At 45.0% G+C, this 26,374-nt stretch overlaps 3 protein-coding genes across 11 annotated transcripts; 2 read left to right on the forward strand and 1 right to left on the reverse strand.

The window, feature by feature from the left end:
* Window positions 1–122: 122 nt before the first annotated feature.
* On the reverse strand, window positions 123–13,430 carry rnf157 (ring finger protein 157). Of its 5 annotated transcripts, XM_037462908.2 has the most exons (20): window positions 12,747–13,430; window positions 10,429–10,547; window positions 8,670–8,758; window positions 8,193–8,342; window positions 7,766–7,883; window positions 7,619–7,685; window positions 7,503–7,546; window positions 7,258–7,305; window positions 7,061–7,132; window positions 6,816–6,975; window positions 6,403–6,515; window positions 6,100–6,326; window positions 5,890–5,992; window positions 5,606–5,714; window positions 4,945–5,153; window positions 4,801–4,863; window positions 4,676–4,724; window positions 3,069–3,179; window positions 2,216–2,250; window positions 1,601–1,740 (listed from the first exon to the last, which is right to left on the reverse strand). In XM_037462908.2, exons 1-19 carry the CDS (start codon window positions 12,844–12,846, stop codon window positions 2,216–2,218), a joined length of 1,986 nt encoding a protein of 661 aa, XP_037318805.1. In that variant the 5' UTR covers window positions 12,847–13,430; the 3' UTR covers window positions 1,601–1,740. The 5 variants fall into 5 exon arrangements, with proteins under 5 accessions (XP_037318806.1, XP_037318804.1, XP_037318805.1 ...); XM_037462909.2 differs by lacking the exon at window positions 2,216–2,250 and having other exon boundaries at window positions 123–1,740; window positions 4,945–5,054; XM_037462907.2 differs by lacking the exon at window positions 2,216–2,250 and having other exon boundaries at window positions 123–1,740.
* Window positions 13,431–13,539: 109 nt separating this feature from the next.
* On the forward strand, window positions 13,540–20,942 carry srsf2a (serine and arginine rich splicing factor 2a). 5 transcript variants are annotated; one of them, XM_037462915.2, is made up of 6 exons: window positions 14,933–15,507; window positions 15,844–15,936; window positions 16,285–17,442; window positions 18,506–18,737; window positions 18,828–18,936; window positions 20,729–20,942. In XM_037462915.2, exons 3-6 carry the CDS (start codon window positions 17,143–17,145, stop codon window positions 20,841–20,843), a joined length of 756 nt encoding a protein of 251 aa, XP_037318812.2. In that variant the 5' UTR covers window positions 14,933–15,507; window positions 15,844–15,936; window positions 16,285–17,142; the 3' UTR covers window positions 20,844–20,942. The 5 variants fall into 5 exon arrangements, 4 of the variants coding, with proteins under 4 accessions (XP_062416191.1, XP_062416189.1, XP_062416190.1 ...); XR_009942880.1 differs by lacking the exons at window positions 18,506–18,737; window positions 18,828–18,936; window positions 20,729–20,942 and adding an exon at window positions 13,670–14,298 and having other exon boundaries at window positions 14,653–14,959; window positions 16,285–16,689; XM_062560207.1 differs by lacking the exons at window positions 18,506–18,737; window positions 18,828–18,936; window positions 20,729–20,942 and adding exons at window positions 13,540–13,793; window positions 13,909–14,298 and having other exon boundaries at window positions 14,653–16,689.
* A 267-nt stretch (window positions 20,943–21,209) lies between these two features.
* On the forward strand, window positions 21,210–26,298 carry LOC119212481 (alpha-N-acetylgalactosaminide alpha-2,6-sialyltransferase 2-like). The gene is made up of 9 exons (XM_037462912.2): window positions 21,210–21,342; window positions 21,507–21,753; window positions 21,917–22,073; window positions 22,648–22,810; window positions 23,865–24,003; window positions 24,082–24,185; window positions 24,626–24,709; window positions 24,899–24,998; window positions 25,283–26,298. Exons 1-9 carry the CDS (start codon window positions 21,251–21,253, stop codon window positions 25,505–25,507), a joined length of 1,311 nt encoding a protein of 436 aa, XP_037318809.2. The 5' UTR covers window positions 21,210–21,250; the 3' UTR covers window positions 25,508–26,298.
* Window positions 26,299–26,374: the final 76 nt, after the last annotated feature.

Genomic DNA, 26,374 nt, shown 5'->3' on the forward strand with positions numbered 1-26,374 from the left:
ATCTAGTTTTCAGCTCATGAACTACTTATTATTCATTTCCTTCTCATTAATCACGAGTAGAACCGTAAACTTCTGTTAACACATAAACATTTGGGCACTTTTAAATCATAATGAAACATTGCTGCTTGTTTAATATCTTGGTTTTATTCATTTGCTTGTTGAAGGCTTATTAGATGATGCCTATGGAAAACCAGGGTTTGAATATCATTTAAGTAAAAGGAAACAAAGAATTACAAAACAAATGTGTCAAATGCAAAGAGAAGCAAACGTATCTTCTGTGGGAAAGATGGTTATCTTCAGTTCATAGAGGGTCACATTTGTACTGTTGCTAGGAAACATCTCCAGCCACATGAAGATAAAGCTTCTTATAAATCCACTCTGACCATTTAGTCACAAACGTTATCATCCATCCCATGTTTCTCTGGCCCTTTGTGCCCCTCCGTTGTAGAAGTGTGTGGTTCTTGTCGATGTTGGGACCCGGAGAGCAAACACCATCACAGAGAGGTGTGAAGTGCAGGCGCCGTGACCCACGTAGAACAGGACAGATGTGTAGGGTCCGGCTTTGTGGACTCACACGCTCTGCAAAGTGTGCATTAAATAATGATGTTGTCCCTTTGCAGTTTTTAAATGCATGTAAACCGTCATTTCATTCACATTCTAGAAAACAAACAAAATAAAACCCTGTAACAGAGAACATCAACAACTGGGGAAATACACATTAAAGTTATACAAAACCCAAACAACTAAAAGCTTCACTAACGAGGAGAAAAGGGCTCGTCGAGGTGACATTTAAGAAGGAACAAAATGCAAGCAGACCAAGGTGACCTAAACTCACATTTTAAAATTAGATGCAGAATGTTTTTCTCACAAAAGAAATGGTAAAATTGTAATAAAAAGAAATACAATAAAACACATTGAAATGTCTGGATTTGAATGGAACAGTTTGATGAGCCTCTTCCTGCAGGAGGCCGAGCTTCGGCATCTTTATTGCTTGGTTGATTTCCATCTGCAATACGCTAATACTGACATGCTGTGTGTGTGTGTGTGAGATGATAAACACATGGCTGTGTGTGTGTGTGTGTGTGTGTGTGTGAACCAGTCAAAGTTCTGATGAAAATTGTCTCTCTCCGTCCCCGTCAAAGACATCATGGTCCTACATTCTGTGTGAAGTCTCTTAGTTTGAGGTGGTTTGAAATCGATGGCGGGAGGACAAGCTCTGCAGTTTAGAAGCTTCATGCGAGGAGAGGAGTCTGTTAACGTAAGGAAGTCTGTGAGCAACCACTCGGTTTCATAATAGAGAAGCACATCAGTAATAAATCAGATGGCCCATCACAGCAGCCCCGACTGCAGAGGAGCAGGTACTTTTATAGAGATACTGTCATGATACACAGCTCTCATTAGATAGTAATAAATAATAAATCCCACAACAAGTCAGGTAGCAGACAATAATAAACACACAAAGTCCTGTGAGATAAAGGTGCACAGACACAAGTGTCTCTGTCCCTCCTCTTTCTACGGGTTTCAGGGATGGATGGATGGATGGATGGAGGGGGGGGGGGCTCAGTGAGGAAAGTATCCAGCAATGCAGCACCTCCTGCAGGCTGAGTCCATGTGTTTGTTACACCATGAGGTGCTGAGGACTGCTCTCGGGCCCCTGCTCCTCACGGTTGATGTTGCTGCTGGAGGTTTGGTGGCTGAGGGGCTCCACAACAGACCTGTGACCCCCCAGGTACATCAGACCTGAAGGAGAGAGACAGAGGATTATGTCGAGAAACCTCCTCCCCCCCGAGGACACAGCTGTGTCAATTATTGTCCCAACACACTCATTTCATACTTATTTCTCTACTTCTAGTTTCATGCGTATTTCCTACATTGTTTTGAAAGTTGAAAACAAGCTTTGACTGAAGAACTCAAAGCCTCCAACAAACAGCAGGGAACAACAGACCAATCCATGACCAGAGTATAAATATAATGTCATATACAACATGGAAGCTACTATGACTCATATAATGAGAAGAGATCAGATGAACAAAAAGACAAATAGTCCCCATCATGTTTCTGTAGATATTTGATGACTCACTGTTGAATACAACCTTAAATAAAACTGAATCATGGCGAACAAAACCAAAGAGGGCCGTCGTTATGGTTCATGCAAACTTCAATATACGGTGCACCCTGATATCTGATCTACCATCATCTAACCACAGCTCCATACCTAGTCCTCAATGTGCACTGGGCACGACTCCTCATCTGTCCATCCGAAAGAGGGAAGAGAGGGGCAAGACATCCGGGAAAAGACAGAAGATGCAAAGAATGGCGACAGGAAACAGAGAGAAAGAGAGAGATAACACTTTTACACACAGAAACCACTGAAGACCAAAGAGGTGACGTTCAAAGTGAAGATGATAAATCAGGGTTTCAGTGGCTGAGAGCTACAAGAAGAGTGAAGCAAGGACGCCCCAAATGACTCAACTGTTAGTTAAACCACCACTTAAATAATGTTTATAGTGAAACACCATTGAGACCTTTAGCTCTCAGCACAGTAACCAGCTGAGTGTCTTAAAGCAGGAAGGATGAAGGAGGAGGGATGGGGGGGGAAATGGAGGCGTGAGAAGGATCGCAGATGTTTGGCAAAGCAGCTCGAAGCTCAAACTGTGGAGGGACTCGACCCTCTGAACAGAAAACACAGCATGCAGGACACACACACACACACACACACACACACACACACACACACACACACACACACACACACACACCAGGGCTTCAGCTAACAGCTACCCAATGAAGCACCAGGAACAACAGCAAAGTGTAGGGATGAAGAGAAGAAGGAAGGTCTTCATGCTGCTGCTACAAACCTCCTCAGGTCGACTGAATGAAAGCCTTTAGTGAGCAGAGCAATCAGTCTTCTGACTCTCATTCCTCCCTCCCTCCTCCCCGTCCTCCTCCCTCTTCCTCCCTGTCCTCCTCCCTCTTCCTCCCTCCTCCTCCCTCTTCCTCCCTGTCCTCCTCCCTCATGCCGTGTCCTCAGCTCTCATTTGTCCCCGTTCACAGAGGTTGCCACTCACCGGCGAATCGGCTGTCGGGAGCTTGCTCATTATCCAGCCCCAAAGAGGGCGTGTCACAGAGGGCGACGCCCTGATTGTTATTGGCCAACTCTGGACACCTGCTCCGCCCACCTGCAAGCGAGGGCAAAGGTCAAACAAGGGCAGCCAGGCACAGCGGGGGAGGAGTGGGACACTGAGGGGGGGGGTGAGTCTGAGACAGACAGAGGACGTTTAGGTCTGAAGCTTCATGAATTTAACAAATATAGAATAATACAGGAGTGCATTGACGTCCAGTTGAAGCTACAGGTTCATTTTTATATCTCATAACTATTTCATATCTAATTAGACACAAATGATCTGTACAAAATGGTGAGATTATTTATGAAGAAGAGATTTGTCTTTTCTTCTTTTTCCCCGTTTATTAATTTGTTGGTTAAGTATTTATTTTATACAAAAGGTTGCAAAACATGCGGATACCTATTATTTATTAAATATAACTTAAAGTAGTATAATATTATATAGTACAATATGTATATAAACATAGATCATGATTGAGCTGCTTATCTATTGAACTCATCCCTTCACACAGCGACACACTGCAGATTTCTGCATTCATGAAGGAAGTTGACAGCAACATTAACATGAACCCTTCACATAAGCAGATTTCTGCCTCCTCCAGCTAACTGATAATGTCATGTTTAATTAAAAGCCTTGTGTGTGTGTGTGTGTGTGTCCTAATGAGGATGATTGACAGCTCAACACAGACACAGACAGAAGCTGCCTGGTAAACATTCACAGTCCATCAGGCAGCGCCGGTCCACTCGGCTCCTAAAGAACTCAAAGGTCATTGTAACACACACACACACACACACACACACATCTACACGCACACGCGGTTCCACACAAATCTCCATAAAGGGATGAGAGTCATGCAGCAGAAGCACATCTAAACAACACAGGACACGTGTGCATGCTCATGTCCTGTGATGCATGAAAGCTCTGATCCATGAGGTGGGTTCATGTTACTTGATTACTGCTCATTAGATTCAGCAATTAGGAAACAATGATTGTAAAATAAAGGGAATACAAAGTCACTCAAATAGACTTTTGACTGAACAATGAGCTGAAACTCACTATAAAGCAGATGGGAGCTGCGCATCTTTGCATTTAGTCCTTTATTCAGGAATAAATAAACTTACTCATCTGCCAGATTTAGAGGAACTCTTGAAATAAAGCAGGTGTTGTTACGAAGGACAAGACAATGAACTGTTATCTTTTAACTAAATAAAGACAAGGACTATTTATTATAAAAAGTCCTTTTCTCAACTAAAACAGGATTATTTTAAAGAAGCAGATCTTTGATTTGATCACGGTGTTCAAATCCGATTCCAGGAGCCAGTTCTGTACGATTTTAAATGATTTCAGTCTCATGAGCTCAGCCCTCGTTGTGAAGTAGACTTTAACCAAAATCAGGTTCATCAAAGAACTGCCCCACTAAGAGGACAATATCTGACATGCAGAAACGATAATCTATGAAAAGGTGTATTTCTGTTTCACTGGGCCTGAGAGCCACGCATTGCAAAGAGAGGCCAGAGGTCAGGGGTCAAAGTTAGGGTCACCACAGTTACCTTTCCCATTAGAGGGGGAGGAGCAGTCCTCTTCTGTGACATCGTTTCCCTGGAGAAAACAGGAAAGGATCTTTTTAAGCCTTGGTAGAAGTGTGATGGAGACATAAAATGAGGGTGTTACTCACCTCTGAGTCCTGCTCCTCTCCCGTCACGGAGTAGTTGGGTTTCTTTGGCTCCTGAGAAAACTCCTGAAAGACAGAAAAGGTCCAACGTGTTCAGAAAGCGTTTAGTGGAGCGGATTTCCTCCTCCGTGGCGGCCGGTTCCTCACCCCGTCCTGCTGCGACGGCCCTCGGCTCTCCATGGCGGCGTCCTGGTTCTCCTCAGCTTCTCCCCCCTCGCACCCCCCTGGCTCGCCTTCGGCCCCGGCCAGGTAGGACCCTGACATGGAGGACATGGTGTCAGTGCTGATGTGCGAGTGCTGCGAGTGGGACGAGGCCATGGACATCACTGACTGGACCAGGCTGCTGCTCACTGGGTCTGACAGACAGACAGAGACACACATCACGGTCGGCTGCTGGTCAGAGGACTTTGTGACGTTGTACTGGGAGGTCCACCATTTAAAAAAGGAACATGGTTCCCCTCCTCTCCAGGAATACCAACAGAAGATGGAGAGCAAAGGAGAGATGTTTTCTTGTGTCAGATTCAAAGGAAAAGTTCGACATTTTGAGGAGAGATAAGAATCAATAACACTCCAATAAACCCAGTCCTCTCTCCTTGGGTTTTGTGCCGTGCAGCAGAACTTTTTATGATTTGAAGGCAAACATGTCTTTATGAAGCAATCGTTTTTATGTTTTTTAGTCGTTTATAAGATAAATAAATAACTGGGTTGGGTCTTGTTTTATGCAAATCATTTTCACCACTAATTGATGTATTTTGTGTTGTTTCTGCCACGTTTAAGTGCAGGAAACCAGAGACAAACGAGTGTGCACCTTCAGGGGAGGTGATGGTGGAGGAGAGCGGCGTCCCAGTACAGGACGACTGGTCGATGGCTCCGGACGAGGAAAGGGTCAGGTTCTCACTCTCTGGGGTGACACCACTCTGGAAAACAGCATCGAGTTTAGAGAAGAACACACACACACACACACACACACACACACACACACACACACACACACACACACACACACACACACACACACACACAGAAACACACACACACACACACACACACACACACACACACACACACACACACACACACACACACACACACCTCCTGCTGGTCCACGGCGAGTTTATGGCAGCAGGCCTCCGATTCACTGCAAGATTTTTCATCCTCTTCCTCGGGAAGAACAGATGAATTCTGGGAGAGTGACCTACTGACAGAAAGAATGACAGACAGCAGCAGACCAGATGTTAAAGGTTCTTGAAAAGCGCAGGAGACAAAACCTTGTGTTTCACATTTAGCGGCACAAACACTGACTTTGATCCACTCTTCTTGAGCTTGAGGCCCTGGCTGGAGTTGGACTGGTCCAGGGGGGAGAGCGAGCGGGCCGGGTGCGGCTCGCCGCCGTACGGGGGCAGCGCCCCGGAGACGTGGCTGGGGCCGCAGCTGAGAGGAGCAGGGTTCAGCGAGGAGGTGGTGAGGGGCCCGTTCAAGGCCTCCAGCAGAGACACCACCTCGTATCCGGGGGGGATGTGCTCCGACGCCTGCAAACCAGCACAGGAACCACTGGTGAGTTCACTGGGAATCATTATTGCTTCATATCTGCTGTGTCCGTCTCACCGAGTGTTCCTCAGAGTCCGAGGTCTGTGAGGTGATGACGGGGTTAAAGCTGGTAGGTGACAGGGGACTGAGCTTCTTCCTCATGGCTCGGATCTGCAGCAGAGCTCTGAATGCTAAGATTAAAAAAACAAGATTGTAAAAGTCCAACAACAAATGGAGCGTTTCCTTTTGGTACAAGAGATCGGTTCCTGTTGTTTGTGCTCCGCTTTCCCCATATTTTACATTTAAATCAGCTGTAGTGGCTATTTTTTTAATTAAATTTCCCCTTTTCCCCATCCGTACACGATGTGCTGTCCTCTCGGTATAAAGCATCTCTCTTGTCAAACGAGCTGTAAGCAGCCAGATTGTTAAACGCTCCTCTTGTGATGAGCTCTACTTATGGGTACCCTTCCTCGTGGGGGGGGGGGACTCACGCAGCCTGCAGATGGGGCAGCAGTTGGCCTGGTAGCGCAGGGTGTCTGCGCAGGCGTTGCAGAGACACAGGTGTCTGCACGGCAGGATGAGCGTGTCTCGCACGTCCGACAAACACACCACACACTCAGCACTGTTGTCGCTGATCTCGTCGTCAGCGACCTGGAGACAAAAGACCTCCCAGTGAGAGAAGGCAGATGATGGATTTCACTACACTGAGGTCACATGGAGAAAGTCCGATGTTTACCTTGGATTCCTGGCTGTTGTACTTGTTCTCTATCCCGTAGATCTCCTGCAGTAGATAACTCACTCCGTCCACCTGAGGGAAGGAAAAGTTCAAGAGAAGAAGAAAACCTTCTGAATCCTTTGTCTGACAAAAGCATTTAGAAGATGTCTTTCACAAAAGGAGGATGGAGGAGAGGAAAGAAAAACAGCTTCATTCACCACTTGTTTCTGCTTCAGAGGCTTCACACAGTAGCTTCCATCCATGTGCTGCAGGAGGAAGAACCAGCTGTTTATTACTTCATTTGCATTATTTGGAAAGACCTTCATTTTCCTTTAAATTCGTCCAAGTTTCAAAAAACCAGAAGAAAGCTGAAAATAACAATATATTAGGAGCCGTTTGGATTTTCTGCTACGAAAGTCACTGAATCATGAAAACATCTAGTGAAAGATTTGCTGCCTCGTACCTTTTCAAATGTCGCCAGCAGAATGTGGGAGTGGCCCAAATGTTCTGTAACGAATAAAAACAGTTGAATAGAGCAGCTGGACATTGATCATCGCTGTGAGGACCACAGAGACCGACCTTCCCCCTCGTCCACCACGGCCTGCACCACCATGGGGAAAACCTCCTTGTCCACGTCGAACAGCAGCTGTGGACACGGAGCAGATTCAAAAGGTAAAAAGCGCTTTTCCGTCGGCGCGGTCAGCTGACGCGGCGCCGGCTGCTCACCTCCTCGTCGGCCCACTCGCTGAGGTTGACGGTGTGGGACGGCAGGCTGAACTGCTGGCCCACTCCCCTCTTGAAGTGCACCGTCTCCGACTGCAGGGAGCCGTCCTGCGGCAGGTAACTGCAGGAGACGAGCCGTGTCAATCAAAGCGCTCAAAGCTCTGTTTAAATGGAGTAGTTCCAGGTGCTGAGAACAGTCACAATGACATCACTCCATGCAACACATGTATCTGCTGGGAACCATGTGGTCAATACTGGTCTTAGTAGTATTAAACCCAAAGGACACTGAACCTGTCTGTCCTACCTGTGAGTGAGGAAGCACCTGCTGTGGATGGATTGTTGTTACGCTAAAATAAAGGACACCTTTTCAACATTGGAGTGGAAGTGATTGATTTGAATTTGGAATGGTTATGAGCATCTTTCCACTTACACCGGCACCCCGCTGTGAAACTCCTCTACGGCCTGGTAATAGATGGTTATGGCCACCTGCGTGTCAGCGTCAAAGGTGAACTCCACGTTGTAGCAGGCTCGGTTCTTCCCCGGCTCCTCGTCACCCGGCAGCTTCAGGTCCTCGCTGCACCTACGGGTCGAGGAAGCAGGTCTCAGAAGGATCCAACTATAGAGCGTTTCACGCCTCAAAGGTGTGTGTTTATTTATCGTTTATAGTAGCTAACATGTGTCTTTGGATAACTTCTCATATTTGTTTTTGTGTATTCATGGATATTTTAGATTTAGTGATGGGTTACGTTGTGGTGCTTAGCTGTTGTTCTGTTCTTAGGTTTGCATAAAGTAAATATAAATTACAAGCAAACACTGTTCTGGCTTCAATGAGCTGCTTGTTGTCTAAAGTCAGCCCAGTGGGGCAGTGAGGGCTTCCATGGATGTGATTGTGGGTGGAGGTGCGTACCGTACGAGCCGCAGCGTGTCCTTACGGATGTTTATAAGGCTTCTTAACGTCTTCACTGGTTCCTGGGGGGGGGGGGCTGCGTATGGGAACTGAAAACAAACCAATAATAGATGTTAAAGTACATGTTGTGAGACTGAAGAGTCGCTTAACCTTCACACAGCGAGTCGGTGGTGGGGGGGTGCTCCCATTGTCCTCCCAGGAATAGACCTGAGACAGCGTGAAGCTGCATTTCTGCACACGCAGGCACCACAACAGGGTCGAACAGTCTTCATTTCAGAGAGGGGGGAAGATTACTGCACCAGATATATAGATATATATATATATATATATATATATTTATTATTCTCACCATTTCCTCTTGTGACCGACCTGATCTGTTAAAAAAACACTATCAAAGGCCTCGGTGCTGCATTTCTGCACAACCTTCAAACCCAACATGTGGTTCACTTCTCAGCAAAGCGTTTGAAGCCCGAAGCTGCTGACTAAGAGTAAGAGGAGAGCCGAGGTGGTCTGACCATCAGGGGGGGGGGGGGGAGAAACATGGCGGATGTGGTACCTCCTGAACTACAAGCCCTCATCTGTCCTCATCTGTGTGCGTGTGCTTGTGCAGTTTTGAATGGTACTTCCACACATCTGGGCTCAGCGGGAGTGCGGCCTGTAAACTATGCAAACACACAGGAGGTAACAGATGAAAAAGGACCATTCATTAGGAAACTCACAGGAATCACTGTGGCTCTCATAAGGTATTAAAAAGCATCAATGCTCAGACCAAATTGCATTAAAACAGAAAAAATGAAGTTGGATGCGAGTATTATTTGGATCGATTCTATTTCTTCCCCCATGTCAGATGGTCTTTATGAAAGCCCATTTAGATATTGGGTTGGGTCGGCCTGTGTGTGATAATGTAACTGGGGGCCTTCTCACATTTGTAGAGCGGTGCAGGAGACCGAGGACACAACAACGGTGGTTTTATGATTCCACGGCTCCATCTGCTTGGAAACCACCAAACGTTATATAAGGCTTGCATGGCTCTACACCCACACAACATAAACGCACCAGCTGCATCCTGTGCCCACGGGAGGATTATACACACAAATCAGCAGAAATACTGCACTCCTAATTTTATCCCGGGTCTAGACTGAGAGTCCCATCAGTCAAACACGTTCACTCCCTCAGAGCCTTTCAATCTGGGACCAATGAGGTCCTTCCTCTCCTGACCTGCAGCTTTCATCAGAGACCTTCGCTGATTGGAACCCCCCAGTTGACCCGCTTATCGGCCTCTTTGACATTTCTTTCTTTTATTGGCAGGACGAGCAGGCGGTGAAACGGCACCGCAGGAGTCACAGCTTCTTAATGCACCTGAGACAGAGACACCTTACGACTCCATTGACGCTGAATTGCTACATTTTGTTCTACTCAAATGTGAGAAGGAGCTGTTTTTCTTTGAATTATATAAATCGATGATTGAACATCTTCAGCCGTGATCCCAAACTCTGATATTTTTGGCTGTTCTTCTTGTGTAAGAAAAGCAAAACCCAAAAGGCTGGTTGATTGATAACAGAAATACAGAGTTTAAGTCTTTCTACCTAGTTTTATTTTCCTCATGTTTACGCTCAAATAGTCGTGATACATTTTTTAAATTTTGGAACAAAACATTGAAAACGTTCATACTGAACTTTTGTCTCGTCTGCATCGAGCTCAACAACAAACCGTTGTTTGGGTTTTGGACTTTTGAGCTAAAGTGAGTTAGAACACCTACCGCCACTGGTCGGGTGCCCAGGAAGTTAAGGTCCGTGTTTTCCCCGAACAGGTAACCCTCAGGGTGGGTGGAGTCAAACTTCTCTCCTCCCATGATGAAGTGGCTGGCGAAGTAACTGCCTGCACACACAACGATTCACCTTTAAAAAAATCATCATCTGACAACACGCTGCCTCCTAATGCGGCGCACACTTCTTATTTCTATTTTGTCTTCTAATTTTCTCTCATAGATTTAAAAAAAAAAGAATTGTTGTGAACATTTCATTACCCACTAAAGAATCAAATGCAAATAATACATCTTGAAACAGATATCTGTACCACTGTCAGAATCATTTCAATTAGGTAAATATGTACAGGTTGTAAAGGTGGTTTGAATTTCAAATAGTGAAGTAAGAACAAATGAATAGATGCTGTTGTTTTTAGGGTTAAATAACAGACAATAATACTGTTAAAATCTCAGCAGTCTCGCTCGAGGTGACAAACCGCCTTTCATTATTTAAACCAGACATTATTTACAACGGCAGGTACAACTACAAAGGACTTGTGAAGGAGGACTTGTGTCCAGCAGCTCGTCCACCTGTTTACCCAGAAGACTAAAGAGATGTTGTGTCTGATAATGACATGGTGAGCTGACACCATAAGACTGTAATGGTGCTTTGGAGTCTTTAACCACACGCTGTGGACCTGCTGGAAGGACATCTAGAGGGTGGGATGCTCTGGAATTCAAGTCATTCACAGGGGATAGAAAATAGATTATGAACCATAAAAAGGCCCAGTGATGTCACCTTTTTGTTATTATTATTATTTACAGCAGGCTTGGTCACCTGATGCCAGGAAACAGGACATCGTTTCCTCTCATCACTACAACAGAGCTCCAACGAGGACCATTATGTCACCCGTTCATACACCTCGTGACCAATTCAGCTAAATGATGTTTGGAGGGGGTTGGGGGGGGAATGGCAGCCACAATTCTACACCACATAATACCACCTTAAGATCAGAGATAATATGAAAAATCAACTGACGCGTCTCGTCTGGCTACAACGAAGCTCTATTAAATCCTCCAATTTGGTTCAAGGTTTCCTCCTGTGAGAGATTCCCAGTTACTTTGTGTCTTTGTCAGGATGGAGGTGAAAAAGCAGCGACATCGCCCAGTGGGGGGGATAAACACGGTGATGCAATCAGAAAATGTCCCACAGGGGGACAATAGCAGGACGGATTAAAAACACAGACGTCTGCACAGGGGTCCAAAAGAGGACGTTAGAGCTGGGTGACCTTGGTATAGTTTGAAATGTGTTGATACACATACCTGAAATATCGTATCAACATCAAATTGAAATTTGTCAAAATTATGAAAAGATAATCACGGACCAAATTTTAAGCAAACAGAAAGTTAAGTAAAATAAATGGTGTGGTCAACAATTTGTGGATGTCACATTGTGTTGTGGGAAATTATGGATATTTTGCCAAATTTCTAAAGTTTTGCCAAAAAAAAAAAAGATCCTATAATCAAGAAAATAACTTACAGTTGAATCAATGATGTGATTTGATACTTGGGAATAAGATGCTTCCCAATTCATGTTTTCATTTCATCTTCATTTAAGATCAATTGGAACCAACATTTTTTATTTTTAATGCGTAAATAAAAAAAACACCAACGCCAAAGTATGGTCTAATTCCATCTTTTGAAATGTAAAGCTTTTTGGCATTTTTCAGTTTATTACCATAGTGAATTCTACATTTCAAAAATGTTAAAAATAAGGGAGAATAAATGATATATTGGATGCACTCCCATTTCAACAACTAACTGTAGACTGAACACACGTATTTATAACTCCACGGCCTTTTCATTTTCACCCTCTATTTATTTTACAGTCACACTGAAGCATTTTGCCACCAACACACCTGCCAGATGCTCACAGAGGCAACAAGATGGGAGCCGATCCTTTCTATGGATCTGACAATATGCAAATAGATGAAAATAAAATATATGCTTGTATAAAAATGGGGAATTAACAAAGTAGATGTGTCTGTGCTTTGATCTCTTTCACATGGGAAATTAATCTATGGTGCAGTGACAGAAATACAACAGAATACAATGTGCAATGCAATTAATACACAGAGGTGAAACAAAGGCAATGCACCATTTACAGATGTTTAAAGGGAATACAAGCCGTAAGGCAGCATCTCCACAGGTAGCCCCTGCAGGTTAAAGGCCTGCAGGAAGGTGCTGACGGTTTCCCATCGGACTCCCTGCATTTCACCCACAAAAAGAAACCCCCTGCTTTCAAAAAACTCACTTTTAGCGGTTATCCTTACCAGATTTGGGCGGATAACGGTACACCGAACTGGACGGAATGTCCAGTTCCTCCACGCCTATGTTCTGTCTGCTTGTTAAAGCGCCCATTTCCAGTCTCATAAAGAGCGCGCGGATTAACGGGCATAACACTGCGGGCTCGCTCTGCTATTCCCGGGTATTTCATCCAGGTCTCGCTGCCCCGTCCACTTCTCCGGGGTCCGAATGTGACCGTCCCGGTGGATTAGTGGTTGTTCTCCTGGCTGATTGTCCTCCTCCTCCCCTTTCACCTCCTCCTCCTCCGCCGGGGTCAATATGAAAGAAAAACGATGGACGGCCGTCGGCGTCCCTTTAACGGCGGAGCCGCGCTGTCATGGTGGCAGCAATCCGAACGAAAGAGACGTCTCCCGGGTATGTGGCTCAAAACAGCCGCGTTTCAGTCGCTGGACGTCGGTCACACGTCTCCGGCTCCGCTGGTTTTTGGATCCTGTCAAAGAGCTCCGAGGCTCCCGTGACGTCAGGCTAGAAATCCGGGCCGTGTTTTTTTTTTTTTGCGCAGTCCTCCTCTCTCCAGCGGCAGCTAGCGCGGATCCGGTTTGTAACGTGACCTCCCTACGCCCAAAACGTGCGAGTGGCGCCCGACTGCAGTGCAGAGGACGGGATGCACGCAGCCAGAAACTACATTACCCGGCGCACCGCCTGCTGTGGCCCGATGCGCTGCACTCTCCCGCTGGCTAACGCTAAGCTAACGGTAGCTAGCAATCGTATCCCATTATATTTCCACCATATGGACATTGGTGGAAAAACGAGTGGACCAAGCTCGTTAGCCTAACAACGCGACATACTGCCACAGTGATATAACACGTTTGTTTAAATTCGTAAGTGGGACGTTTTAATAAACTAACGTTACATGAGATGGGACAATGTACCGTTGGTTGCTAGCGACCCCTCGCCGGCAGAGGGCGGTGCTACGAACAAAGTGACGGAAGGAGGTGGTCGAGGAGCCAATCAGAGCAGGCCAACGCGGGCGCAAAGAAAGAGGGAAGGAAGCTCCGCAGCCGCCATTTCACGTGAGTGCTGCACGGTAGAGACGACAATCATACACCTGGAAGAAATTTGCAGAATCAGAATTTGAACCAAATATAAACCAATTGGGAGATTAATAAACCAGTGCCAACCATTTAGCTTACGGCAAGGACGGACGGGTTCCGAGTGCTGCGGCCTGCTGCGTTGCTAGGAGACGAAGACCATGAGCTACGGAAGAGCGCCGCCGGACGTCGAGGGGATGACCTCCCTGAAAGTGGACAACCTGACTTACCGAACTTCGCCGGAGACTCTGCGGCGGGTTTTCGAGAAGTACGGCCGCGTGGGAGACGTGTACATACCCCGCGACAGGTACACCAAGGAGAGCCGCGGGTTCGCCTTCGTGCGGTTCCTGGACAAGCGCGACGCCGAAGACGCCATGGACGCGATGGACGGCGCGCTGCTCGATGGGCGCGAGCTCCGGGTGCAGATGGCCCGCTACGGGCGACCCCCGGATTCCATGTACAGCCGCAGAGGGGCTCCGGCACGCCGGTACGGAGGAGGCTGTAGGGCCGCTAGCGGAGGGCAATGTTATAATGAATACAACTTTTTTATAATATCAATTAGTTTTACAGGTCATTTTTAAGATCATGACGAGAACTTAAATCATTTTAAATAAAATAATTCACTAGTATAATAGTTAATAATATGATGCATATGTTACATTAAAAAAGGTTTGCATCCATTATAATCCGGTCGTTAGGAAGTGATCTGCTGATTGGCACAGAGTCCACCTCATGACTTGGATGCTCATTAACAAACATGAATGTTCTTTTTGATTAGACTCGTCAGTTTCCATCTTCACGGTCCTGCTGTTAACCTTAAAGTGCTTCTCTCCTCCTGCAGCCGCTCAGCCAGCCCTCGCCGCCGCAGACGCAGCCGCTCCAGGAGCAGAAGCCGGTCCCGCTCCAGGAGCCGCCACCACTACAGCCGATCCAGGTCCCACTCCGATTCCAGATCCAGGTCCAAGTCCAAGTCCAGGACCCCCAGACGGAGCAAGACAAAGTCTCCATCCAGGTCTCGTTCCAGAAGTCGAACGCCGCCTTCCAACAGAGGGTCCAAATCAAGGTCCCGCTCCAAATCCAAGAGCAGGCCGAAATCTCCAGAAGACAACGGAGCAGAGAATTAATCCGGACCTGGACACAACATGAAGGTATTCGGGGGAATGGGGGGGGATTTTGTTTTGCTTCAAATCTTTTATCTGAATTTGCTTTCTCTCGTCACAGTCTGGTTGCTACGTTAGTCATTTGCACACAAGCAACAATGTCAGCAGAATCCTGAATATTTAAAAAAATAAATATGAAATGATTGTGACTGATGTCCACGTTCTGTATTTGCATTAGTTTGCTTTGTGTGTCCAACAAATCTAAAGCAAACACAGACCGCAGGAGATGTTGTTGGATGTGATCTGCCTCATATATATTTAAAAATGGCACGTGGGGTTCTGCACTACAAAAAAAACCGTTCACCTAAATGTGGAATTCTTTCCTCCAAGCTGCGGAGTCCTGTTTGCAAAGGGAGGAGGAGGAGATGTGGGTGTGGCAGTTTGAGAGCAGTTAGTGTGTGACCCGCCCATGTGACCTGCCTGTTGCTGAGAGCGATGGCAGTTGCTAAGGAGCAGGTCACCGAGGCAACGGTGGTTGCTATGGAGCAGGTCGTCAATGGCAGCTCGGGCTGTCCGTTGGTGTATGAGGTGGTGAGGTACGTTCGGGGGGATCAGGCGCTGAGCCTGTGGGTTCCTCCACCTCACAAAGGGAACCCAGGTTTGTGGTTTAAATTCGCCCGAGTGCAAGAGTCTTGTTGGAGTTAGTTTTGGGGGAAAGGGGGTGGGGGGGGGGATAAAGGTTTGTAACTAAATGTGAAAACTAAAATGTTAACTAGACATGAAACTGGATGCCCAGGGGAATAAAATCAGTTTGATTAAATGTTAGGTTTTTCAGGGGAAAGAGCTGTATTTTAAACCTCCAAGTCAGCTGCTGGAGTGTAGGACTCATTTTTGTTTTGCACTCTTTAACTCTCTCGTGTCTTTCCTTGCAGATCTCAGATGATTGAGCCTTTGCTGAGGACATCTGGACGGGTCTCGCATTGAGCAAGTGGACTTTACTATCACCACTGATGGCAGACTGAAAGGTTATTGGAGCTTGGTCTAAAATGTTTTAATTTGACCCAATTCACACACAAATAAATTCTGTAACTTGGACATCATTGTTTGTAAAGTTGAGCTTTTTTTTTCTTCTTTTTTGCATTTGGATTAAACATCTTATTTTCAATAAAATCCCTTGTTTAACACTCTTTGTAGATGTGTATGAGAGAGTTTTACTTGCAGGTTCTCATGTTGGATGTTACACCACTCTTATGTCTTCTTGTAAAGGCAAAACGGGACATTGTTGCTTTGCTCCAGCACGTCTGTGTTCTGTCTGGTTACAGGTGCTTTCCTATGACTCTAACCCTCTTTCTTGTGTATCTTTTGTGCACTAGGCGCAGTTGTGTAGCAGTTGAGTATTGCTGGTTAGCTGTTAAGATGCAGTGCGGTGGTGACATGGTGTGGCGTGTTGCGGTGCTGAGTGCCCGGCACTGTTCCGGGGGCTCGACCCTGCGCTGCCGTATGCCGGTTTGTAAGCTCACAGGTGTGGCAGATCATCCATCCTCTCCTGTCTCATGACCCCCCCGCCCCCCCCTCCTCTTTCCCTTTTCTCTGTATTCTCCCTCCTGTCCGTTGTGTGGTTCATCCACTGTTGTAACTGGCGCTGCTCGCTGGGTCCAGTGGGACTAGTGGAGGGTCTAAAGGGCAGTTCATCCTGCTTCATGTATTTCATTCCCTGTGAACCTCTCTAATGTTGTGTAGTTGTTTCAGGTGAATCCTAATAAACCTCTTTTGTTGTTCATTGTTGTTTTTGTGTCATTGCCAGAAAATGTGTCCTAAAAATGCGATATTTGACACAAAAGAAGGGCCTTGTGTTTGATTTTGATTATTTTTTTAACACAATGTAATCTCAAATGACACGTGGGATGCCTCATAGATTGTTTATTACTTTTCTAAATGAAGCAGCCACATATTAAAGTGATCAGCATTGATATCTATGGTCACATTAAACATCTTGTGTCCAAATGACCTTAAAGAAGCAACGGGATGAAAACGCTTTATTTCACACCTTGTCGACGTTAAACCCCTGATGGGATTAACGGTGACCCTGCACCGCCGGATGTGACGTCACGCCGGCCTCCCCATCCCGTAAACGCCGCTCGTTTGCCGGGGATTACTCCGAGCCGCTGAGGGGGGGCAGTGAGTGAGCAGGAAGCGGGCACGACACGCCGCACACACCGCGCTCCTCCGTCATGGACCTCACGCTCGCTTTGGCGGCTGCGATCTTCACGCTTCTGGCTCTGGTCGTCGCCACGTCGCTGTTCGGCGGCTCTTCGCCGGCGGCCGAGTTCGCGAGTTATTTCGGACACGCGGTGGACGGCGGGGCGACCGGAGGATCAGATGAACCGGGACCGACGAGGAACGGCAGCCCGCCGCACGGTGTGAAGGAGAAGAAGAAGGAGGAGGAGGAGAAGAAGGAGGTGCAGGACGACTGGTGCGAGATCAGCGGCAGCTCCCACGACCACTGGGAGCTGGTGAAGTCGGTGCTTTCAGTAAGTGGGCTGGTTTCTCCTGTCATTATCTCTTAATCTGATGACCTCCAGTCAGGGTGGAACAACATCATAAACCAGCAGAGAAGAACATTTAAGCAAAAGGGAGAAGTTACAAAGCAGAAAGCTGAATGAGCAGTGAACTTAAATGTGATGATTTAGTAAATAGCGCCTTATGTAGAGAGATAAAAGTGTTATTAAGCAGGTTCAGAATAAGTATTCAGATGCGTGAGTGAAAGTAGAAATATCACATTAAATTACTTATTTAGAAGTAATAGTCCTGCAGTAAAAAGTATTAACAGAAAATTAAAGTAATAGTTGTATATTTTCCTTGAGTAGTACTACTAGTGATGCATTTTAATGTTGTAGGTCAACAGTTCATAACAAAAGAAGACGTCTTCAGACAAAACATTGAAGATAATATCCAGAAAATAATCAGCAGATTATTCAATAATGAAAAGCAGCTTCTCCCCTCTTGTAAGAGTACAGTGTGATATTCTTCTGTTATAGTACAGGTTGCAGTGAGACGTAAACACTTCAGAACTTAAGGAGCTTAATGTGTTTGAGCAGACGACGTGGATCCTGTAACCTGTGCTTCTTTGACTTGATGGTTTGCATCCAACAAAACAAATAGAAGAGGGAAACTAGTACAATTCTGATGTCCATTTACATCAAATAACAAGAACTGTCTTTAAGATTGACCTCTTAGTGTGATGAACAGACCTCTGGCAGGAGGAGTCTCCCTGGGCTGTATTTAGCCTCTTGGGGGGGGCACCTGGATGTTTGCTGGGAGAGCCGCTAAAACAAGGGGAGACAAGTGAAATCAGCCCCTAAGGGAACTAAACGTGAACCATAAGCTGACACCTTGCACCCGGAGTGTAGGCCAGATCAGCATCCAGGTGAGGTGGAGAATACAGGTAACACATCGGGTCATTTGATTGGATCTAAGTAGCTCGTCCCTGCAAGGTCACCAACAAACAGAGGCGTACTGCTCCTTCCTGGAGGAGAAACCCATCAAAGAGTGATGCTTCCATGCTGCTGATCTGACCCCTAAACTCCCTGACAGGAGGAGGCACACTCCCACCCCCCCACTGGAGAGCTACCAACACCAGTTGAGTGCTCCTCCACGTCCAAGCCGTGCGCCCCCCGGCTCGGATGTAGCCACAAAAGCTTAGAGGCCGACTGGCTGTCGGGGCCGGGCCGCAGGTCCTTCATTGGGCTCTCTGATAAGCAGCTCCTAAGGTGTGCTTTCTCATACCCTCAGACTGAAGGAGCCACAGAGAGCCCCGAGGTACAAGGTGAGCACTCTAACCCACTTTGAAAAGACGTATACCAACACTTATTATTACGGCTTCAAGTTCTCATCAGAGCGTGTTCTGTTTGATCAGAGAAACTGGATTCCGATGCCAGCGAGTCCTTGAGGTACGCCCCTGGAAAGGCCCGATCCCACCACCTGCAAAGGATGATGTCCAAAGACGAGCTGGAGGAGGAGCGCAGGTCAGTGGAGACCACCTTCCTGCTTTATGTCCTCCTAAAATACTCATGTCTGTTGTTGAAAAGATTCTTTGCCAAAGTTTTACTGAAAGTCGAGTCCCTGCCACGCCGTCTTCACCCCCCCCCCCCCCCCCCCCCCCCAGGCTGAGTGAAGCCAGATTCTGTCCTAGTCAGGCAGAGGAATCGATGACACAAGATTCAGAGAAACCCCTCGAAGCGTCGGCTGGCTGCTGGGGGGGGGGGGGCCGTCTTACTTGGTGTAATGTATCTGCATGCCCTGCTCTTATCATTGCAGGACACACTCCAACACAGACTTTAACGGCCTGTGGGCCTGAAAAGGAGCATTTCTGTGGTAAAGTATAACGACTCGTTGATTCTAGGCCCACGAGAACTCCTCTAAAGACATTTAGTTCAGGGACGTTGGCCTCAGCAGCTCTTTGCCCCCCCCCCGACATTTCACAGCAGATGCGAGGTCCTCAGCTGGCTCAGCTCGCGTTGATTGTGTCTCCAGTGGTCACCTGTGGGGGGGGGGCGTGAGTTAATCCTCTCAGGACGCTGCGCCACAAGCACTCAGCGGACTCTGAGACGCACTGATTTCATTTATTCTCTTTATGCTCAACAACACAAGCAAATAGAAAATAAACTTTAAATGTTGCAGACTTCTTTCTGCACATGTCACTGTATTACAGTGTAGATCATATTGGTAATTTGTAATATTATAGGTGGAGCCTTCAAATGTCCTGCGGTTTATCTGTGGTACGTTTTTTTAGTTTTTGGAACCATGCAAATGAATATAAAATAAAAACATCAAAAAGAGTAAATCTTGTTGCAGCAGCACTAAGACGGAAATAAATGACGCTCCTTTAATTTATACAAGAGCCACTTAAGGACTAATCCAATACTACAAAATACTTGGTTACATAGTTAAATCTATAACAATTTATTTTATAATCTGATCATGATCTGATGAGGTTTTGTTGGTGTAAAGCATCAACAATTAGTTGATTCATTGATAAACTGATGGACAATACATTCCTTTCAGTTTCCTTACTCGTCTTCATTAGTACATTTTTTTGGGGGGGGGGTTTAGGTTAGGAATCAAAACAAGACATTTGAAGAGCTCACATTAGCTTTTGGTTAACTATATGCTATCAAAGATTATTTTATTAATCCGGAAATTAGTCAGAATTAGTCAGGTTCGAACATGTTGTTGTCTTCACAATGAAAACTGTCATAACTGCTATTTCTCAAAAGAGGAGAAATCTGAGAATGATGATGGTCACTTTAGTGATAAACTTAAAGGTACGGTTTGTTATATCCGTGTGGGAGTTGTATCATTTGTTTTAAATGAGAAACAAAAGGTAAAGTAAATCATTCCTCCTGTTGGTATGAGTTACTTAGTGCTGTACACACACATTTTGAGTGGGAACAATGATGCTTGTTGTTGATGCTTGTAATCATTAAACATATTGAGATTGTGTGGTTATTTATGATTGTTGGAGAAATGAGGGGGAAGTAGTCATATAACAACTTTACAACATGTGTCGCCCCTCGTGTCTCTATGTGAGAGCTCACTGACTAAAGTGATGTAATTCTAACTAAATATTAACTATAACATTAACAAATATTTGTTTTGTTTACCATTGTTAAACTTCAGGATTAGTATTTGTAAGATGTCATTTCCCACAATTACTATTGACACCGAAATACGCTCTTTGTGCTTTTATGAATGCTCCTAATTAAATGTACATTTGTACACAATGTAATGCAGACTTTGATGTGTGTGTGTTTTCAGGGTGCAACGTGAACAGCTGGCCGCCATCTTCCAGCTGCTGAAAGAGAACCAGGAGACGTTTGGGGAGGTGTCTGACGGAGACATGGAGGAGCAGCTCAGACTCTACTCCATCTGACCCCCATCCTTTAACCAATAGGATGTACTTTGTTTGAAGTGTGTGTTTGCGTTTCAATCCATCATCACCCATGAAGACAGTTTTCTATCCACCCATATGTAAATAAAAGATTATTGTTTGTCTTAGTGTATAATAATAATTTTACTTTCAAATCTTACATAAAAATTAAATATTCAATATTGAATCATGTAATTTATTGTGATGTGTGATTTATTGCATTTAACCCAATAACACGGCGTGTGTTGTGGTTCAGCCCCCCTGGGGGAAGGAGGCCATTGGTTTCCTCCCCATTGAAGATGTTGAAGCCCGGCCCAATGTTCCTTTTGAACTTTTGAGAGATAATTTCTTCCTGCAAAGAGAAACCAGTCCGTATTGTGTGCACGTTGCACTCTGCAGTGCTGCTTGAAATGGGAAACTACCGCCGGGCTTTTGTGGGGATTTTGATCTCAACTTGCATTGTAGTTTTTGTTCTGTCATCGACAAATTTATCCAGCAGCAGGTAAGTTGTATTTATACCGACTGATGGTAAAGGAGGGTTTTTGTCTGGTTAAGTAGTTTATTGTTGTATTTTCCAGATGGAGTAAACGAATGAACTTGAATTGGCGTCGTGCTTTTTCTTTACTTTTCGTCATCTGTTGTTCTTTTCTCACATCTCCACATTAGTTGGAATCCTTTCTTAGAAACAATCTCAGAAGGACACGAGGAAATAGCTGAGTGGGAAAAAGAAAACTCGCTTGCCTCCAATGTTTCGTTAACGGATCCCACAAAACAAGCTGGAAGCACAAGAAGCGCAGAGAGAGTGGATGAAGCTGAGACTCCTGCTCCGGTCCTCCTCAGAAAGACCTTCAAGAAGCTTCCACGCTTTGCTTTTGAGGACATTTATAACCAGGATGCTTCACGCAGGCCGACAGTAAGCAACGACAGAAACATGGGTCACGGCTTTGTGTTGACTTTTGTGTATTTGCTGTGTGTGTTTTCCTGTTTTTGAAAGGTTCTTCTGTAACAGCTGAAAAGGGGATTAATAATATTTACTGCAGGTTTTTTTAATTCATAATTTCATTTAACATTCTCAGACATGTGCCCAGTCTCTACGGAACTCTGAAGATAAAGACTTCAAGAAGAACTTCCTCCCTGACATTCGTTTGTTTATGGACAAAGTGAACATGAGCGAGTGGAACCGACTGTCGCACTTCAACAACCCTTTTGGTTTCATGCAGTTCAGATATGAAGGTACGTTAGTAGGTGTCTATGTAGGGGGGTTAGATGATGGCCTCTCCTCAACCATGTCCACCTAAAACAGAAGGCCTAATAATCTTGTTCACCAGCCGTCTTGTCTTCTGTCACGCGCCAACCGTCGAATTCCTTGTGTGTCTAACCCAGGGGCGAAAACGTTTCCTGATTCCTGAAGAACTGGTTAGATGTTGTGGTCATGGCAGCTAGAACTGTTGACCCCGTCGTTACACCAAGGAACCCTCCTAAACACTCATAAACACTAATATTCATCTGGAATTCAAATCTTGTCCAACAACATTCCTCCGTCTCACGGCTTTGTTTGATTTACTGATTCCTGATAAAAGCACATCTGTCTCTGTACTCAATGATCCTTTGTCTCCTCGTCCCTAACGTCCTTGATGCTGCTGGACGGTGGCTTTTCAAATATTCAACTTTACTATTGGATGAATAAAAATAACTTTCTGCTGGACAGCAACGAGTAACCCCCCCCCCATCAACATGCTTCTGTTTGCAGACGATAAACCTGTTGTTTTGTATATTTATTTAAAATGGGTTTGTGCTTACTTTGCAGAGGTGATGCCTTCATTGAAGTTGATTCCAAAGCCTAAAGAGCCGCTGCTCCTTGCAGGGGGGGGCAGTGAGGGATGCGTGCGCTGTGCTGTGGTGGGAACATCAGGAATCCTTTATGGCTCGAAAATGGGCAAAGAAATCGATGCTCACGATTACGTTTTTCGGTAAGAGAGCCTTTGATTTGGTTTCTTAGGCTTAATTAAAACGAGGTCTGAATCTATTTGACAAATAGACATCAAACCCTTTCATGTCAGGAGCTCAAATCCCTTCACAATACACCAAGTCAGTATTGAGTCATGGCAGGGATCCATTGCTTTGTGCAATCAAATCAAATGTTGAACCTGTCAACAGTTTCTGAAACCTTTTATGATTACGTGTTAGTTGTTTTTGACAAAAGCTATTGTACTGCTCTGTACTATAAGACGAGCATTGAGTAGAGCAGTGTAGTCGGTTCACTGCTCATCAACGAGGATCCACCTCCAGGATGTTTGCAGAAGCATCAAAAGAAGCTGGCACACCCCTCAGTATATGGAGTGCAAACAAGGAAACTCCATTACTGTAAAGTTTCCAGTCCAAGTTTTTCTAACTTCTGGCCCGAGCCTCATATTTAATGTTAAGAAGAGGGATCCTTCTCTCTCTTTGCAAAACCTGACTGCTGGTAATCAAACTTAGAGGCAGACGATTACCTTAGGAAACACAAGATTAACTGAAAAGGGCATTATTGTGCAGCTAGGTGCTTCTCAAAACTTGAAGAATTACCAAACTCTATCGACCCATATTTTAATTATGACTCATGTCTGTTCTTTGAAGGTTTCTTTTTTTAAAGTTGTGGGCTCGTCTTCTGTCTCCTCAGGGGTTCGTTTGTTCTTCGGTCATTTTCGCTAACTTGTGGGCTTAAGCTTTGCGGTGATAAGTGTCCTGGTACTGGTCCCTTGCTGCTTGGAGAGCCAGGACCTACGAGACACTACGATAACAAAGAAACGCTCCTTCACTGAGGCCTTCTCACTCATAGACAGATGTACTGAGATGCAACCACTTACATTTCTTTGCACTTACATGTTGTATTCACAGCAATGTTATGTACTGTATGTCATTTATAATTCCCTTTTTAAAAAATGTATAGTATATTTATCAATAATATTCTTAATTCAGGTCATATTTGTTCACATGAATTTATTTCTAAACTAAAGAAACTGTGGTTTTGTGTGTGTGTGGCAGGATGAACGGTGCGGTCATCAAAGGCTTTGAGGAAGACGTAGGAAACAAGACATCGGTGTACGTCCACACTGCCCATTCAATCACTACATCGCCCTATTTGTTCCAGAAGTACGGATACACAAGCGCCCCTATGGATGAGGTAGTCAAAGTCCATTCTAACACCTGATATTGCTTCATACTTATGAACTCTGCTCTGACGTCCTCGTCCTTTTGGCAGGGTATAAAATATGTGATGATACCTGAAGCCATGAGGGATTTCTATTGGATGGAGGGTCTTTTCAAACATGAAAGAATCAACGCTGGGCCACATAAAAACGCCAGGTGACTATCAACACTTTATATTTCTATTTTGTCAAGGGACAACATGCACACACCAGACCCCCAGGGCTTAAATACACAGGGGGGGTGCAGGTGATTGGACACAGGTGGACACAGGATATCTCCCCTGAGTGAGGGCTGCCTGTTGCATGTGTAAAAGGTGGGCAGCCAATGCGTGATTTTTTATCACTTCATTTTTTAGTGAAAATAGTAAAAATAGTATTGTTTTCAACGTACACAATGCAACATTAGACTGAGTAGTTGCTAACATCAGGCCCATGAGAAAATCCCTGTGTCGTGAAACACTGAACATTGTTTCCTCCCCACTCTTCATGTAGCATGTTGTATAGAAGTGTCCCTGTGTGTGTTTAATACATTCATCATTGGATTTTGCATTAAAATGATGAATTGAAAGCGTTGTGATGTTGTGTGTCGCCCTACAGGCCGTGGACATACTACGGTGGACAGTACAACGAGAGCCGCTTCTACGTTCTGCACCAGGATTTCCTCAGATACGTTCGAAACAGGTTCCCTCCTCTTTCAATAAACCCAAACAGCAAAGACAGCACCTCTCTTTATGCACAGATGCAGCCCAACGGGCTTCACTTTACAGGAGGAAAGACCATTAAACTAGTATAACATGTGAAATGTTCTATTTAGAGGCTTTGTCTTGATTTTGTTAAGAATGTGTATTTAACACTTTTCATCATCCAAAGGTTCTTATTGTCTCCTCATCTGAATTCTTCCCATTGGGCGATTGTCAGACCAACCAATGGAGCCTTCACCATCTTCCTCGCTCTGCAAACCTGTGACACTGTAAGTTAATGTGAGGCCGTTGAGCCTGTAGACACATCTTTAAAAAACAACATGTTCATTTAGGAGCTTTTCTGCGCTAATTGGAGGACTAGGTGGAGTTTTCTTTTGTTTACGGCCTTTATGCTAAGCTAACCACAGGGTGGCTGTTTTTAAAAGACTGATCCATCTCTTCATCCAACGTTCCTCTATAAATTGCATTAACATGTTCATGTCAAACTTTTCTTTAAACACATTTGTATTGGCTGTGAATCTCAATCGTGTGTGTTTTTTTCTGCCTTTGGCAGGTTAGTGCATATGGATTCATGACAGAGGACTACGCAAAATACTCTAACTACTACTGTCAGAGGGATCTTAAAACCAAAGTCATTTTTTACGCCAACCACGACTATCACATGGAGAAGAGACTGTGGAAAAAACTACACGACAGCAAAATACTGAAGCTGTATCAGAGAACTCCGAATCCCAGTGAAGCACCGAGGAGAACTCCGAAAGATGTCCGAACACGCTGAGCTGCCAGTTAACGCAGCTGGTTTTGAAGTGGGTTCATGTGTTCATAAAGGCCTCAGGTACAGCGTGGGACTTTGAAGGGACTTCACAATGTTTAGGATATTTAAAGACATGCTGTTCTCCCCGTTGTTGTGCGTCAGCAGCGTGTTTTCTGCTGCTCTTGGTGTCTTGTGTTTTCCACAATGACTCAGGTCCCACCATCAGTGACTTATTCAGTCAAAACGACGACGTTCAAGAACATCAATCTTCAGTTAGCTGGTGCCTTCGGGGTTTGCAGGTTTTATAAAGAATAGTCTAAAACTAAGCTTTAAGAAATGTAGTTTTGTATATTTAATATTAATAAAATGGAATATTTTCTTCTTGTTCTTTGCTGCTTCCTTCTCTACAAGAGGCTTCAGTGAAGTGAGCTAGATTTAAAGATTTCCTTATATGACATTGGATGACTGTAAATATCTGCTTATTGCTGATAACTATAACTATATTATTGCAAGTCGCTTTGGATAAAAGCATCAGCAAAATGACATGTGATGTAATGTCATGTAAATATCCATGTTGGTTTTGTTCATACTAAACGGTTTACACACACACACATCCATGGGCTTCGGGTCTGATTGTGTTTCATTTAATTGTATCTGTTAACATAAGAGTATATTGCCCTCCATTGTCACAATCTGTTGTATTTACTTTTCTATACATCATATGTATGCAGTGTTGTGTGTTAAGCGGCAGCCAATAGGATGCCCCTGAATGGACATGTGACCAAGGAGAGGTCAAGTGAGCCTGCGTTCAATAAAAAACAGCCCCGATGCTCCACTTTGTGTTATTTGTACATTCATAATATTCTGCGTGAAACTAACCCACATCTCATT

This window comes from Pungitius pungitius, chromosome 21 (genome assembly GCF_949316345.1).
Source record: "Pungitius pungitius chromosome 21, fPunPun2.1, whole genome shotgun sequence".
NCBI lineage: Eukaryota > Metazoa > Chordata > Actinopteri > Perciformes > Gasterosteidae > Pungitius > Pungitius pungitius.

Bases quoted from the DNA above. Each gene is read 5' to 3' on its own strand.
- LOC119212481 (XM_037462912.2), top strand. From the start codon at position 21,251: ATGGGAAACTACCGCCGGGCTTTTGTGGGGATTTTGATCTCAACTTGC. The intron at 24,186-24,625 runs GTGACTATCAAC...GTCGCCCTACAG, and splicing joins GGGCCACATAAAAACGCCAG to GCCGTGGACATACTACGGTG. The intron at 24,710-24,898 runs GTTCCCTCCTCT...CATCATCCAAAG, and splicing joins CTCAGATACGTTCGAAACAG to GTTCTTATTGTCTCCTCATC.
- srsf2a (XM_037462915.2), top strand. From the start codon at position 17,143: ATGGACCTCACGCTCGCTTTGGCGGCTGCGATCTTCACGCTTCTGGCT. The intron at 18,738-18,827 runs GTGAGCACTCTA...CTGTTTGATCAG, and splicing joins AGAGAGCCCCGAGGTACAAG to AGAAACTGGATTCCGATGCC. The intron at 18,937-20,728 runs GTCAGTGGAGAC...GTGTGTTTTCAG, and splicing joins GAGCTGGAGGAGGAGCGCAG to GGTGCAACGTGAACAGCTGG.
- rnf157 (XM_037462907.2), bottom strand. From the start codon at position 12,846: ATGAGACTGGAAATGGGCGCTTTAACAAGCAGACAGAACATAGGCGTG. The intron at 6,976-7,060 runs GTAAACATCGGA...TTTTGTCTCCAG, and splicing joins ACAACAGCCAGGAATCCAAG to GTCGCTGACGACGAGATCAG. The intron at 5,993-6,099 runs GTCAGTGTTTGT...TTCTGTCAGTAG, and splicing joins CTCAAGAAGAGTGGATCAAA to GTCACTCTCCCAGAATTCAT.